General features: G+C 41.6%; 2 protein-coding genes across 13 annotated transcripts in view; one reads left to right on the forward strand and one right to left on the reverse strand.

Annotated features, from left to right (window-relative positions):
* PASD1 (PAS domain containing repressor 1) overlaps nt 1–4156 on the forward strand; it is a 97995-nt gene extending 93839 nt beyond the window's left edge. For all 8 annotated transcript variants that reach the window (XM_061357988.1, XM_061357991.1, XM_061357989.1 and 5 more), the window contains one exon: nt 465–4156. In XM_061357988.1, coding sequence (XP_061213972.1) covers nt 465–623 — 159 coding nt within the window. In that variant the 3' untranslated portion in view covers nt 624–4156. The remainder of the gene's footprint in view (nt 1–464) is intronic.
* A 4554-nt stretch (nt 4157–8710) lies between these two features.
* The window catches only part of TBC1D8B (TBC1 domain family member 8B), a 33868-nt gene continuing 25661 nt past the window's right edge, over nt 8711–16917 (reverse strand). For 3 of the 5 annotated variants that reach the window (XM_061357978.1, XM_061357982.1, XM_061357980.1), the window contains 9 exons: nt 16618–16747; nt 13987–14085; nt 12778–12846; nt 12323–12563; nt 11346–11411; nt 10950–11033; nt 10026–10082; nt 9626–9723; nt 8711–9288 (listed from right to left, as the gene is read on the reverse strand). In XM_061357978.1, the coding sequence (XP_061213962.1) occupies nt 8878–9288; nt 9626–9723; nt 10026–10082; nt 10950–11033; nt 11346–11411; nt 12323–12563; nt 12778–12846; nt 13987–14085; nt 16618–16747 (1255 nt within the window). In that variant the 3' untranslated portion in view covers nt 8711–8877. Of the gene's footprint in view, nt 9289–9625; nt 9724–10025; nt 10083–10949; nt 11034–11345; nt 11412–12322; nt 12564–12777; nt 12847–13986; nt 14086–16617; nt 16748–16917 lie in introns of those variants that run through there. The other 2 variants (XM_061357979.1, XR_009726226.1) reach the window with 2 other exon arrangements.

Genomic DNA, 16917 nt, shown 5'->3' on the forward strand with positions numbered 1-16917 from the left:
AGCAGCTCCGGGGCAGCAGAAAACCAGGCTTTGGTGCCACAGTACCTTTAAGTGGGAGTTTGGGGTACCAGCCATGGGACCATAGACAAGGTCACTTTACAACCTCTTAACTGGTTGCCTGAAGATCCTTCCCATGGAAGATGGAAGTTGCATGTCCCACAGATTTCTAACTTGTGTCCAAATATCCTTTGAAGTTCTCCATTCCTGCTGGGCTCCCCATGGGGCTGGTTGGTAGGATAGATATGTCCTGCTTTCACTCTGTACTCTCCAGGCATTGTTAGTCATGCTGATAGCACCAGCATCCCAAGCTGCTTGTCCACAACATATACGCTTGATGGGTAGAGGTTACCTTTAGGACTTGGGCCTCACATCCTGGTTATGAGCCTTAGCATCAGCTCCACAGCAAGGGACAGTGGATGGGTGATAGGGCAGGTCTGACCCACCCCGTTTGTGTCTCCTGGCAGATGCAAGGTCCCGAGCTGGTGCCTGGGGGTGCACAGCGCATTCTGCAGCCACCCCATGCACCGCAGCAGAACCCCCTGAGCTACTTCCTGCACCCGCAGCAGCAGAGCCGCCACACGCAGGGCCAAGCCTCTGACCTGCCCGAGATGCAGCTGCCCTGAGCGCCAGGTCGGGTGCAGGGAGTACCATTGGCTGCAGCCGCTGCACCTTGGAGCACACAGAAGGAGCACGACACTGTTGGAGCAACAGGATGGGTGAGGCCAGGCCTGCAGGGAAGGTGGTGGCTGGAGGGACCAGTCCCCACCAGGGATGGATGGCTCCAGGGCACCTCATCCACTGGGATTCATACATGATGCTGCTCCGGCAGCTGTATGTGCCCTTGGCCAGCACCGCAGAATGACTGGAAGGCAATGGCTTTCTGGCTGCAGAGAGGTTATTTATTGGGTCGCCGTGAAGATTGCTTTGCAATGGAGGAAACCCTTTTCCATTCAGGACTTCAATGCTAAAGTCACTGTGAATTTAAGCCCAGCGTTTGGAGCACACACACAGACTGCAGCGGCCTGCAGGATGCCGTGGGATTACCATGTATATAACTCGTTTTGTTGTAGTAGGTCCATTGTGGATTCCCCCCCCACCTTTTTTCTATACCTCAGTCCCACAATTTTTTGTTTTCCAGGAGATTGGATAATGCTGCTAATTTACGTAACACCACTTTTGCCTGAATTTCTTACTGTTGTTATACCAGCTCACACCGCAGCTAGTAAGATACTCGTCATGTTTTATTTTGGTTAATGAGTGGAGATAAATTTATATGGTTTTTACTCCCTGTAGCCACGTATTTTTCAGGTTACAAAGAATCCTTGTTCTTTTATTGGTTGCTTTGTTCTAGTGATGCAGTTGTATACGTTTCTATACCTGAAAACAAACAAGCAAGCATAGAACAGCCTGTGACGGCAAACTTTGTGGTTTTGCTAGATCATGTTTCCATTTGGCCAACCTGAACGAATCACAAGGACACAAGAGATGTTCCGAGTCCATAGGGTCAGCAATAAACTGTATTTTTGTAAGATGTCACTTTTAAACTATAAGTTTATATTTACGAATTGAAAGCAACAACAGCAGTTTATTCCTCAGTGGGTGTATGGTTTAGCGTCCCTACTCTTTGTGTCTTTCCAAAGACAACATGAAAATGTACATTTTTGAGGTATTCGTAGCTGAATACGTTGGGCACTGTTAGCCCAAATGTAGGAGATAGATAGATTAGTATAAGCTTTGCAAGAAACTGGCTAGTTAGGACCAGGTCTATCTAACAGCTGAGCTCCATCTGGCAGTCAGAGCAAGGTTTGGGGCCCGGTGAGTTCATAACTTGTCGAATCCAAGCAAAGCGTGCTTTTTTGTTTCTTTTTATTTTTTTTGTTTGGTTGGTTGTTTTTTTTTTGTGTATTTGGTTGGGGTTTTGGCATTTGTTTGCTTTTTATCGTGTGCAAGCTGCTTTCTTGGCTCTTGGCACCACCACAGCAGCTGGTCACTGGTACTTACTGATAGAGCAGCCTTTGGCATGAGCAGCCCAAGCAGCAGGGGGGAAGTGGGAAAGTTAGCATGAAAAAACCTGGACATACCTAACAGTACATGGATCTATAGCTAGAGATCTCTGATGCTGTAGGATATAGCTCTGTCTATAACTAGCTTCTTGGCTTTAGGGCTAGGTGTGAGTGCTTGGGCTCAGTGGCAGGGGGACAGAAAAACCTGAGTGTCGAACAGGTTGTGGCAGCCCGAGCTTCTCAACAAGCTCAGGAGCTGAAACAGTGACAGCCTCGGCCCTTGGCTCTTAAAGCCCAAGTCCTGGGGAGAACCAAGGGTCCTTCGTGCCCCAGCACGTGAGGGGCTGCAGCAAGGGCCAGCACACAGCCTTTGAGGTAGGAAAGTATTTATCTTCATTCTTAAAGCACTGTTACTTTTAGGGTCTCCCCTCCCATCCTAGGACAGTAAAGCTGCTCATGAGGTTAGGGCAGGAGGAGTTGTTATATTTTGGGGGATTGTTTGGGGTTTTTTTCCTTCCCTCTGACCTTGGCACATAATGTTAGTGGGGAAGCAAACACACACATTTAGGGCTCCACTGTTGTGCACAATTTGTGGCCCAGTGTGGCTGGCAGGAGGAAAAGGCCATGCATCTGCCCGTTAAAGCTGTATTGCCCCAACACACTACCGTGGCTGTTCCACAGTGTCCCATCACAGTACAGGAGCCCAGACATGGTAAGTGTCAATCAACCAGAGGTGATGGTGGTTGTGGTCTGGGGCTTGGTAGCCAAGGCAGAGTAGTTCACTGGCATTGCTGTGGCTTCGAAAGCAAGCCAAGTCCAACAAAAGCAGGTTGGGAAGGGGCTTGGGGGGGAGGTGGGTATGCCGGATGGGGCAGTGCATGGACACAGCCCTTCTGATGGCAGTTCTGGGCTGCACAGACAGGGAGGGAGGGGGGATGTGGGGTGGTACTGACACCCCTGCTCGCAGCCTCCCAGCACGGAGCACAGGAGGTTTGCAAGGATGTTTACATGTTAGATTGGCCTTGCTAAACTAAGAGACCTAAAATGCACTTTATCATGTGTCCCCCCCACCGCCCCTATTCCCAGTGCCCACCCCAGCCACTAGCCCAGCTGCTGGCCAGCAGTGGGTGGCTGCTTGGTCCCGGGCACTGCCTCTCGGGTAGAGCCATGTTTTCCAGACATGCTCCAAAGGACAAAATCCCATAGTCCCTTTTTGGGGTTTGCTTGGTCCCTGCTTGGTCTGCCTCTAGGCTGGGGGGAGGCTGAGTCAGGGCCGTGGGGTTTTTGCCTTCTATTGTCACTTATTCTCAAACAAATAGATGAATAAATAAATACCTTTATTCAGGTTGCTTTGTATTTGTTTACCTCAGTGTTAGCGATGACCTGTGTTTTTGAGACCCATTTGGAATTGAGGGTTGCTGGTGGGTTTGGTGCTTACAAGAACACAGATGTGTGACTTGTTGCTGATGAGCAGTGGGTGGGAAAGTGACTGATGCCACCTGTGTCAGGTTTGGGCTCCAGTGTCAGTGTCAACCTATTAGTCATTAATGTTCTGAGGCTTTCTAGTAGACAAGCACCTATATACTATATTTCTCTATATAGATATACAGATAGATGTATTTTTAATATACACATTATGTGCATGTATGTGTATATCTATATAAAAATACATATATATAGGCCACACAATTCCAGACCTCTGAAAACACAGGCAGCTTTAATAAATAAAAAGTCTTGCACTTTTAGCATATTTGTATATATAAGCTAAAGCCTGGTGGGTATAATCAGGCTGGTTTGACAAACACAGTGAAAAGTTACTGTATATATTGTATATACTCCATATAAAAGAAAATAAGGAAAAAAAATCTTAGTATAAATCTTGTTTTATTTTATATGATGTCAAATATAGATACCTTTATAAATGTTACTATTCTTAAAAGTATTTTGTAATGGGGAAAAAGGAAGTGTCTTATGAAGATGAAAAGTAAAGATTTTATTCTTGTCTTGAATCTATGTCCCTGCACAGCTCCATTGAATGGGAACCCGTGCATTTTGACAAGCTTTAAACAGATTGTACATAGCATTTAAAAATAAAAAAAAGAAAATAAAGAAAAAAAAAGGAAGAAATAAAATAATACTTGTAAGAGCTCTTACTCCAAGTGTCCGGTTGTTATTCCCTGGGTCCATTGGGGATCAGGAGCTGCAGGTGTATGAACAACTGAAAGGATGTGGCTTAAGACAGAGGCTGGGATTTCAAGTGCCAGAAGCAATAGGGCAATATATAAATTAGAAAAAGGCGTCAGAGTCAGTGTAGATATGTCTATGCACTGTAAATGTTTTAATTTGGATGCAAATAATGAGTAACAGGACTCCTTCTGGGCTAACTCGCTGTCATGGCACTGAAGCTGACTTGACTGTTCCCAAGGCTAAACTAGTCCCAGGTTTCAAAACCTGGGTCTCCTCTTTGTTTTTCCTCCACTTGTGGAGAGGCTGGCGTCCTAGCATGGCTTTTTGCTTAGCCTTTGCTTTGGAAAACACTGACTGAACTTTAACATGGCTTTAACATGACCAGTGCTCTTGAAGGAACATCAGAAACAGCCCACCCTGAGAAATAATAGTGCCTCAAATATAGATTTTTATTTTCTTAAGTGAAACAAATTTGTAACACCCCATTTGTCTTACAGTACTTCAACATACAATACATGGTATAAAAGCCAACCTGCCAACACAAACCTGTGTTGCCTTCTTGGTGAAGTGACAAAGCTATAGCAAAAGACAAGACAAAATAGCCTATTTTTCTGGAAACAAATTGGAATATTACTTTTTGTTTTAGTCCAACTGCAGTCACAATGGAGACCCCTGTATGGTACCACTAGATGAGCAAGTTCTAACAAAAATCAACACACAGCTACTTTTTAGTCACTATGGCAGCAAACTCTTCAGAAAATACGTTATTTTCTAGCCATTAGAGTGATGAACAAGGTTGTTGATTTAGGAATGGATGGAAACACAGAGAGCTTTTTCTGAATCACATGGCAGTGACCACTTTAATGACCTGGGAAATGGTACTGGTCAAGTTACAAGCAGTTCTCCCCACCATGGTAGAAAGCGCTCAGTTTTATTACTATTAGTTGAGCTGTTCCCTTACCTCATGTATCCAAGCCCTCAACTCGGCGCACAAAGAGGTCAAGCAGACTCTTGGACCACCAAAGTAACTCTGCAAGTCACCCCCTGGGCTAACAATTACACCTGACAAAAGGCACCTTACATGCACAACGATGCTAGGAATGGCCTACCCAGTAGGAAGGACCGTGCAGCATGAGCTAACAGCCACTGAGGAGGTTTGAGGGTAAAAAACCATGGCATAGCTGCCAAGTCACACTGGTGATGCTGTAGCAGGTAGTGCATTTTAAAACTGTATAAACAGCATCCCTAGTTTTAACAATCTCTATCCTACCTACAACTATGTTCTACTGAATGCACATTCATTTATCACCTATGACTGAACCTCCCAGAAAAATAAAACAAATCCATGGAAATGGTTACAGAAAAAAGCAACACAGATACGTGAAATGACACATCAGTACTCACTTACTTAACCACACTGCTTCCTGTTTGTGAATGAACTGCTCAAAGTTCAAACAGCACTTCTACAAACTTCCAAGTTACAATCTGAATGGGAAGTCGTCCCCCCCAGGAGATAGATGAGTAATTCTGGGTCAGACGCTCTGCACCCACCAGACTCCCTGCTGGCACTTCTGCTTAACTCCTGCTACACATGGCAGCTGCCCTGCCACAGAACTGTGCACGCTGACAGTGGCCCCATGCGATGGGATGTGAATCTGGGCTCATCTTTGCATCACCAGGAACTTCAGATGGCCAAAGCACTGCATCACACAGGAATTGCTGTCCCTGACAGCAACTTAAAGTCAAGGGCTTTAAAATCAAGGCATCACCCTTTAAAGCTTTTAAAGCCCTGACAGGGCTTTAAAGGCAAGGCATCACCCTTTGGGACTGAAGAGAGGGGAAAAAGCTTCTACTGCTCTCGCTTTCCTGATCCCAGCTAAACTGGGTAGTAAATATATGCAAGCTTAATTCCACAACAGGAAAGGAGCTAGCCCCTAACTCCAGACTTAGTCACAAACAAAGCACACTGTGGAAGCAGCCCAGCACACACACCTCTGGGTCACGCTTTTAGGAAAGAGCTAGTGTTTGCTACATTAGATCTCCCCAAAGGATTGGCCATGATTTATAGGCTCCAGAAGGAAGAATCTGCTGGTCAGGCAGTTGCTCAAGTGCCACCAGCCTGCTGGAAGCAACCTTGATCCATCCTTGCTAAAGCTGGATGCCTGGCCACTCTGATTACTCTGGCTGGATCAATGTGCAGGTGTATTACAGGAACAATGTAAAGACATTAACCTTTTGGGGAAAAAATATACACAAATTGAACAGAAAATCCACACAGTTAAAAGTCAGTGCTCCCCTACATAACCTAACTTCTCACCTTAAATATATATTTTTTTTATATATATATATGCTGGTAATCTCTCTTTATACGTAGATATGATAGCTGACAAGAGCTACTACACAAGTGGTAATGATGACCCTACAGTCTCTCAGACTGACACTAATAGAAAACAGTACTTTAAAAAGGTGCTCAGTTCTGCACACCCAAACCAAGTCACATCACAAGGCCACTGTATTTTCCAGGTTCCTCCAGTACAGTCTCACGTACTTAGAAACTCAACGTCTTGGCTCCCAAGAAAGAAACATTACTGAGTTTCATATCTCTGTGCTACCTTGCTTAGCAAATAGTTCATACCTTTACTTGAAATTAACAACATCCCTCATAAACCTTCAAAAGGTTTTTGGATGGGCAGCTGCAGCTATCCTCATGGGGCTCCATTAATTTTGGCACAGGTATTTGCAAAAGAATTCACTGAACAAACCTTATGTATGTCCTGGACTAGAACAACATCACCTGCTTTGTATTTCTAAAACATTATGAAAACAGTGAGTAAATACATTTCAAAAGTAACACAGTGTTGCCCTACTTTGCCTCAGAAACAAATCCATATAAATTGATAGTTTTTTTCTATTTTATGCATAAAAATACAAATCAGCATTATATTGTACCAAGTGTTAATTATTTTGTGAAGGCTTCTGAAAAAACCTTCCTCATTTCTCACATATATGATATAGTTTTTGGAGTTACTGTTCATTCAATAAAACTTTATTTTACATTAATACCTGAGAGTATGGGGGAGAGTAGAAGAAATAACTCACAAATTCATTGCTCCTGGTCAAAACTGTATACTTTAGAAGCAGCATGGGAACTTCAACACCAATTGCCATGTTGGTATTTCATCACGTGCTTGTAACACGCCAGAATTTCATTTTATTCTTCATTCATATTAGTATTGCAAGAAAAGCATCAGTGAATGACACCATTCCCATACTGCTGCTTTACAAAACACATGCACAGTATAAAAATAATGCTGCTCTGCAGAAGAGGACTGTCATACAGGCTTTAGAAACAGCCTTTCTTAACTAGTTTAGCAGAGTGTCCCAGTTTATTTTGTTGTTGTTAAAATACAAGCTCTTCCCCTCTTTCTTTGAACCCATTCTAGCACCAGCTACCACAGGTTCAAGGCCAACTTTTATCAGCATTAATGGTGGCAGAGCTTGCCTGCTGTATAATTTTTTACACATTAAAAATGTCAAGTCACATTCCAGAAGACATCATGAAGGTATCTTGTGAATCATGTGAATCATGCAGATAGAGAGAAAACATTACAGCACCAATAACCCACAGAGCTCCAGAAAAGAAAGAATAATTATTAGATTGAGGTATGGACTCAGGGTAGCAAAGAAGCAACTGCAATGTGTCCCACTAGCAGTTCAATAGTCAGCATTCGGCTTGCCATGAAGCAGCTAACATGGTCTGTGCTTGGGCTTTCCAAACACAAGCAAAATAATACATTTCATCGACATGCTCCTCAGAAGCCAACAATGGCTCCTCTTGGAAGATGAATAACAACCACCACATGGTCAGACAGATTTAGCCATCGCTTCCCCTTGATTTCAACAATCAATACTAGCTTCTGCATCCATGTGCAGGCTGGCTAACCAAACAACCCTCCATCCTTTTCACCTGTATTGTAGGAAGACTGGTATGAAAGTGGGAAAGAAAACTCACATACAGGCTGATCTAGAAGAGCAGGAAAGCAGTTGTTGCAAAAACTGAGATGTGGGCTGGAAGAATGCAGTCTGCAAACTGCTGACAAGAGGCTGGAATATGCAGGAGTCCAGAAGCATCAGTAACACCAAAGCAGAGGAATTGAGAGCTGGGCAACTTTCTTCTCTAATCTCATGTTCCTGTGCTTACCATAGCCTCTATTCTTAGCCTTCACCCTGCTTTGCTCCCAGTCCACATGCAGGTTTGGAAATAACTAATTAAACTAACCTGGAAGACAACCTCTAAGCTGTCGATACTCCTTTTAAGTAAAAATGGCTGGAAGTCATTCCCTTTATCACAGTAATAGAAATTGTGTGAGAGCACATGCTCTAACAGCTGTCATTCAGACAGGTCTGCAATAGGTCACAGCCAGTATTTCCAAGCAGTGTTGCATATTTTAATAACATGGTAAAGACAGTTTATCATTCAGTCCTTTCCTGGAGTGAAACTTATGAACAATGCAAAAAAGTGATTGTGCTTCAAACTATTTTTATTTACATTACATACCAGTAATCTGATATTTAAAGCTAACTCTTTAAACTCCATTCCCTGTGTAAACACCAGACACAATTTCCATAGCAACAACCTTCATTTGTAAGCGCTTTATGTGGTTAATTCAGTCAAAGGTAAAGAAAATTACATTCTGGTTCTTGCTTTAAGCTGTAAATTTTTAGCACTCTCTATTTTAGCTTTTATGTCATGAGGTTTTTCGAAAAATCTCACAAAGGCTGGCTCATTTAGTAAGGATGCCAGAATCTGTTCAAAGGCAAAAGACCATTCATGGTTCCCTCTCAAACTCTGCGCTCTACTGCCATCAGTCTGCTCAGAGCTGCTTTCCTCCTGCCCTTCTCTGGGGATTTCAGCAGGCACCTCCACAATGGCTACTGGACTTTTGACCGGTGATGTGGGACTCTGCAGTCTTCTCACAGCCTCTTCCATTTTCAGCAGGAGGCTGGTAACCACTGCTATAGCCCGATATAACAGCTCCTCCTCAGGATCCCCATGGAACAGATTGTACAGAGTTTTGGAAAACTGGATGAACTGAGACTACAGAGAGATACAGAGGAGACTATTCAGAGAACAGCAACACAACAGTCCTGTTTCATTGCACACTCTGATCTTAGTCCTGTGCCCGCTGCTGCTAGGCACCTGGATCTACTGACAACATGGGTGTGAAACAGCCCTGATAAACCTAAGTGTGTCTGAAAGTCCCTCTCTTCATAAGCTTACAATTACAGCACTTAAAAAAACACACAGTAGTCTGATGATTAATGTGAAGGTCTGAAATATAAGGAATCCTATAATTCCTTTAGAAAACTATTAAATGAACATAACATATAAACAGCACTCAAAACCAGACTTAAATAAGACTCGGACAGTTTACCTGATTCATTCTTGGCAAATCCTTAATGTTTTCTTCTTTTTTAAGAAGTTCATCTTGCCATTGCTTCAGATACGCCTGAATATCAACCCTGCCCTTCCCTACTTGACAAAAAGAGAAAAACAAAAACTAAAAAGAAGTGAGCAAACAAGAACTAAAAGCTTCCCATGAGGGATGATAAGAGCTGGCATCCCCAATATCACTCCTTCTCAGCAGAGTGGTGAGGCCAAGGACCAAACAGGATCAGAGCTTACATTACCCCTTTGCTCCCTCCCCAGGGCTATGCTTATGAAGTGGATAATGTTGGTGCTGCACCAGAGATAATGTTACTCGGTGTCACTACGCACTTTCCCCGCTCTGCTCCCACAAGACACAGTTGCCAAATGTCTCCAGGATTCTTTACCTTTTTCTGGGCTGCTCTTCAAAGAATCACTTTCAAGAGTATCCTCAATGGATGAAACTACCATTTAAGGGGGAGAAAAAGAAGAAAAAGTTACATATTTGAAAAAGGAGGACGAAAAATTCTTTTTATCAAAAAATCCTTCCTTAATCCCTCACTATCCTCTACATTCTCAACACAGATTAGGCCAAGGAAAAAAAACACATGGTAAAATTTGTATAACTTCTATAGGAACAGAAGCCACCGTGAGGCTGGAGATCACAAAAAACCTGCCATCAGTTATATCAAGTAAATATCTTCATGATGTTTACGGCCCTTGTCCTGAGCAGTGATAAGAACAGTACCCATATATTATAGAGAAGGTATTTTCGGATAGTTTTTACAAACCAAGAAGGATCTGTCATCCAAAGAAGAAAAACTGCAAACTTTCCAGAGTATTTTATCAATTCCAGAAACCTAGACACCATAAAACTTCTTTCAGTTTACTCGGTTTAAAATGTAAGCAATGGATTTTGAAATGCTTGCTACATGCCTCAAAATAATTATAATTTAGGTATTTTATTTCTTGAGGTAGCAAATACATCAATACTTGCCCTGACTGTGAAAGTGAAATGGGCTTCACTTCTAAAAACCACTGCAACAGTTGCATGCTATGCTGAAAAATGCTGAACAGATATACCCCCCTGTTTCCTATTTCCAGCAGCTGTGGCCTTTGAATTCAATCATCAGACCAGCTATCCACAAATTCTGTGCTACTTTATGAAAATTTAACTACCTACAGAAGATCTTCACAGGGGTTCTGGTTAGCAGTGGCACAATCTACTGGAATTTCTAGTTTTCAGAAGAGAGCTCCCCATTTTCACCATGAGATGATTAATAGGTCCCTTCCAATATTCTGCAGGCAAAGCCTCACATTCTGGAGCTTACCACTGAGTTGGCTGAAGTGGATCAGTTCTTCTTTTGAAAGAGCACCACCTTTGGAAGGGCTCAGGGACTCTACTTCAGTAAAAGCTGCAACAAATAGATGAATAAAGTGGACTTGGGGCTTCAAAGCATTACCAAAGCAGTGATAAAACACAAAAGCTTTGTACAGACTATGAAGACTACGGTCGCTATGAAGAGAAATGGTGTTGGAGCAGATTAAGTCCTTCTCAAAGAATACATGATTCTGGAAGAAATACACATCTGTATTACAACTATTAGACTGTACTGTAGTCAGGACTGCTGACAAAAGGAAGAAAAGTAAAGCTAAGGGAAAAAAGCCATGCAAAGATGATAAAAGCAAGGAACAGCCCTCCCCAAATACCAGCACCTCTCACTTACCTGGGGGGATATGCAACTTAAAAAGAAGCTTGAGTTTGTCAGTGAAGCTTCTGTTATACATAATATCTGTTTGAGGAAAGAAGGAAGACAGGCTGTTCAAATGAACCAAATTTTAAAACATTCTCTTAACCTAAATAAATACAACCAAGGGTAGCTGGAACTGGATATGTGTCCTACCTCACATGGACTATAATTAGAGATTAAGCTCAAAGGAAGGCAGTCTCACCTGCATCTGAGCCTGGGGTTTGCCTACACTGAGGAAAGAACACTAATAATATCTATGACTTACTAAAATTAAACCACAGCACCAAAAAACAATATAGCACTAATGTCTTCTTGTTACTTTCTCCTAAATTTTTGTTTCCTGAACAATACAAATTTGGAAACAAGATGAAAGGAACAGAGTGGTAAGTCAAGAAAACTTTCAGTTCCCCAGAGATACAAGCCACTGGTCATCCTGCACGATCTGTGTACAAGTGGCTTAGTATGAGGAAGCATTTATCATCTACCAAACAGGCTGGGCAATGAGATCATGCCATTTCCTAACTGTCTGATATTTGGTGGCAAACCATATTTAAATTTAATCTCAAATAAGAGATATTCTCCAGGAGATTAACATCTCAGGAAAGATACTAGCGTGTAAAGCCTTGTGTTAGCTAGTCACAGAATCATAGAATAGTAAGGGTCCCATGGTAAAACACAGACACAGAAAGCACAGTTCCATAACATAAAGCCCTCATCATTTACCTCAATAGTGTAGCTCCCACTTGCAAGCTTATCAATACACTTCTGAGCAGTTTGTTTGCCATTTAGTGATGTTTGCTTTTACTATCACATGATAAAAATCAGACTGACCCTCAATTCAGAGGCTAGTTTCCTTAAGCTCTATATAGTGTACGGAAGGTGATACACCCTAGGACTACTCCCAGGATGGAGTTCCCTTGTGAATGTGCTACATATATGTGTTGCTCGCATACCAAGAACACAGGCAAACTGTTTGAAGTTTATAAGGCCATCAGAGCTCTCATCCATCAGTCTGAATGTCCACAATGCAAGTGAGTCTCTGTTTGCACAGTGTGACCAGGGGCTCAAGAGATGACAGAGAACCCTGAATTGTTGGCAATCAATCCGATACTGCTCCAGATATGGTAGACTGGCATCATGATGTTGCAAGACAGGACTATTTACATTCCAGTAACACGAAAGAAAGTGCTCCCTCTGCAAAGGAAAGATAAAATGTTTGATTTTGTGAAACAACAACTCTCTCTGGGTAAGAGATGTGGGAAGTTAACTATGTAATTTGATTTAAAGCTGGCATGTAAAACATATGCTGAATATAGCTTTTATCTCAGTTTGTTAAAACTATTTCACACCCACAACACAGTCCACCATTAAGATTGATGTTTGGTAAGTGAAGAAAACAGCATATTACCTTGAATAATTCATAAAGCTCTTCAAGATCACTAGGACTGAATTTTACATCCTGGGACACAACACGTAGCTGAAACAAAATTAAGAGAAAATTAATTAATGAGTCTTGCCTTTCCAGAATAAGCCTGTAGAATAAAGTTATGAGAGACTTAACCTTACATCAAAAGACACTTGAATATTCCAGGTTTTGGCACGTTACAATTAGGAGTAAGAATAAAACTTCTTTTTAAAAACAATCTGAAGATTATACAGTGAAAGAAATTCTCCCAAAAAAAGGGAGCTTAAAGCAGTCACGTTACTTGCAGACATGGAGCCTATGCTATAAAACCCAGGAGATAAAACTCAATTATTTATAATGATAGAATATATAACTTTCTTTAAAACGGGCAAATCACTGTTCAGCTCTCAACAGTGAAGCTGAATTGTCACTTTTTAGATAATAATAAAAAAAAATTGTTAATAGCTTTTTAAAACAAAGTTTTAGCTACAAGGCCGGGTTCCGTCTTCACAGTGTGTTTTGTAAAATGAAATACAAGTTATGTTAGCACAACTAACAGCATTTAATATCAGTCATACTGAGTTACTAGAGAAACAAGCACTGCTCATTAAATAGACGAGTATTATCATCTGATTTTGGAAATGAGCCACTGAAAGGAACCACCTTGCAACCTCCACCTTCATTAAGGAGTATAAACTTAAAAGGGTGATATTGGCAGCTGAAGAGCTACCACAGAATGCAAGCATTACCAGCCACCCACACACACCACAGATAAAAAGTAACCCTTTCTGAATGCAGCATGATAACTTCTTCAGTGACTGATTCTCAGATTCAGGTGATCAATCATTTTACTGTAGCAGTGTGGACATTTCGCAGTGTCCTAAGGCTCTAAGAGAAACGCATTAACGATTTCACAAGAGCAGACAAAAAATTCAGGTCAGCCTATTCCAGTCAATGCAAAGTGTCAGAGATATACCAGCCTTTAGAAATTGTCTGTGATGGTGTTACTTGTAATGAGACCAGAAAGTCATGCTATGATTCAGAGACTGAAAACACCACAGGCCAAACCTCAGTTAACAGATGCCCTGCAGACATGAGGGATTTCAGTATAGAAAATTATATACTTTGCCCTAGTAAATGCAGCTCTTCTAATTTTCCAAAAGTGAACAAATTTTATCAAAGGGAAGGGTTTAGCTCTTTCAAGTCACTTACCACATTCTGCTTGGTTGTAGCTTCTAACGCCTGGATTACATAAAGCCTGTTCCTGCAACGCATGCTCTCAACATCTTCATATCGAATATCTCCATATCTCTAAGAAGAAAAGCATCGCTCCATGAACTGCTGTTGTTAAGACACATATAAGCAGGTATTTTTATCTTTCTTGCATCTAAGTTCAATACAGGTATGACACAAAGGAAGATTCCAGAAACTCCAAACAAAAACTAGAGGACCAACATTCTCCATACAGTGTAACTTTTAAAAGGACAAGTGTTTCAAAGAGACATGGAGAAAGAAACTGGAGTAGTTCACTGTGTGGGAAGACAAAAGAAGGGATTTTACCACGTTGGTTCTACATCCAACTCTGCTATTGAATGGTGACTACTGCTGCAGGGTAGTAGATTCTAAGACATGTATGTTGTCAGGCCTTAAAGTTCACTCTAGTGAACTTTAGATACTAGCTGAAGTAACGTGTGAACCGTTTCTAGCTACCCCTGGCATTTCTGAAGGACAGAGAAAGTGTCTGAACATTGGAGTGGAATAAATGTATTTTGTTTAAAGAAAATTAGGGTGCAGAGAAACCCTATAATGAGCTGAAGCTTTTGCAGATGCTCTTTTGTTGAGGAGTTTTCAGATTGAACATTTATCGAGGATGATCTGGGTGTATGCTGGACAGGGAGCTGAACTGGATGACCTGTGGACCGGATGACCTTCCATAACTATATCTCTATGTTCCTGTGAAGACCACTACCAGCATACTTCTGACTTGGAACAAAGAGGAAACAGAGAGAAATCGCATCTCTGAGTCATAACTCGTTCACTGGTCTGGCTTCTGGGCACTGATACTGCGCAATGGCCTCAGTAAGAATATAAACAAGATGTATAATCTGCCAACTAGTGTGATGTGATAAAATGTTACATGTTGTTCCATTCACCAGTTAAACATGACTTCTCCATATCTGATTAGATTACCAAAGAATACATCTTGCATTGTGCCTGAGTCATAAAGGCATGAAACTGAACATCATTTTAAAACTCACTTAACCTCATTTATCTTATGAATACCCAGGCAAAGCAAAATTATCACAAAGAACATTTCTGTTCACTTATTCACAATTTGTAACTAGACCTATCTGGAGAATGACAACTCTCCATTGCAGCAATCCTCCCATTTCGAAATGTGTTTATTTCCACAGCGATATGAAGTAAAACTTTTTCCCAAAACAGAATTGTGTTGAAATTATCTGTCTGTTCAAAATGGGAAGCAGGAAATTGACTCTCACTTTGTATCAGCAGTTCTCAAACAAAGGGTTGTGACATTAGCACTGAAGAAATTCAGTTTTAACTGAAGATCAAAATTTGCATCCAAAAAAAGGGGCTCTGAGATAGAAATGGGGATATGGGCCCAGAACAGGTCTGTCAACTTGGAAGTGGGAGATTCAGGTTCAAGGATCTGCCCAAATCAAAGTTCAAAAGCCGTATCAAATCAGAGGCTATTGCTTTGGTCCAGTCACCTGCCTGCAAAGGCAGGGGAAGAAGAAAGTGAGTTTCTTTTGTTCTGTCTTTCAGTAATGATTCCACTTCTGTGAAAGCTTCAGCTTAAACTTCAGGTGCAATATACGAGCACTTCTTTATTTACCATCTCTGTTCGTTATTCTGCAAGTATTCATTCTCACTATGACAAGAAAGACTTGCAATACTTTGCAACTCTTCTTTCAAGAATCTTAAAGTATTTTTAAAACATCCTTCTTCAATATACATTCTTGTGAAACCATACTGACAGCAGAAAGCACAGACTTTCTATACGACTATTCCAATGCTATAAAGACACTCCAAGACACTTGAATTTCTGATTCTTGTCTTTGTCCACCCCACTAAAGGCAAAGCCCTCTTCTCAGTAAAAATCAAAAGGGACAGTCCCTAAGGTATACACATTAGAGTTACTTAATCTTTTCTATGTCAGTTCAGGTGGGCTGAGCAAAAACCTATCTAAAAATGGATTAATACCCTGATACAAATCACGACAAGGAAGGAAATGCCTCATGAAAATCTGAGGACAAAAGGAGAAGCTAGAGCTATTTCCTTCCCCATGCACAGCTGCAAAGCTAGACACTGCAGAAATCAAACTTGCAGACTCAAAGTGCTAAAAGATTGTAACAGGTCTTCCGCACAAATATATCTCTAGACAGCCACTTAACCCATACAATAAACTACTCAAATACAGAGTTTCATGCGTGAGTTATGTCAATGTTACCACTATCTGCAGTGTGCAGTAATCAGACTCAAATTACTAAATGCAAGGGCTGTCTCTGCTGTACCTTGTCATTTAGTTGACAGTAAAAGTGAATGAGGGATGGCAGACCTGTGATCAACCTAGGGAACTCCACTTAGGACAGCCTCCCAAGCACATTCCAGGCAGTCAAAAACCCCAAAACAACCCAAAACCAAACCTATCTCACAAACTACAAGGTTTTCAGGGAGGCTCAGCAAAACATGGAGCCAAATTTCTACCAATCTAGACAGATTTTCTGCTCTCATTGTACAAGGCAGCTGCACTATCTTTAAGCAGCCCATGCTACGTAAACACTGCATGGGATACAAAAACATACCCACAAGAACACGTACTTCATTTGACTCTCGGATCAAATCAGTAATGTCCACTTTTGGATGGTCACTCTTTGTATCGCTGAGGTTGGAGCCCTGCTGCACAGATGGAGGCAAAGGACTGTCTTTGTTAGTGACACTGTCAAAGAATCTGCACAAAGCAAACACACAAGTAATCAGCAGGAATCCATTTTTCACAACAAACCAGCAACATCAGCAGCTACTGAAGAAGTGTGCAGAGAATGAGAAATATCAAAGAATATCAGCATGAGTAGCACAAATATGCTGTAATGGTAACAAACATGGGAACTGCCTAGCCAG

This window comes from Neopsephotus bourkii, unplaced genomic scaffold (genome assembly GCF_033783945.1).
Source record: "Neopsephotus bourkii isolate Nb327-2 ecotype Australia unplaced genomic scaffold, CSIRO-AGI_Nbou_v1 NB_936, whole genome shotgun sequence".
Taxonomy (NCBI): domain Eukaryota; kingdom Metazoa; phylum Chordata; class Aves; order Psittaciformes; family Psittacidae; genus Neopsephotus; species Neopsephotus bourkii.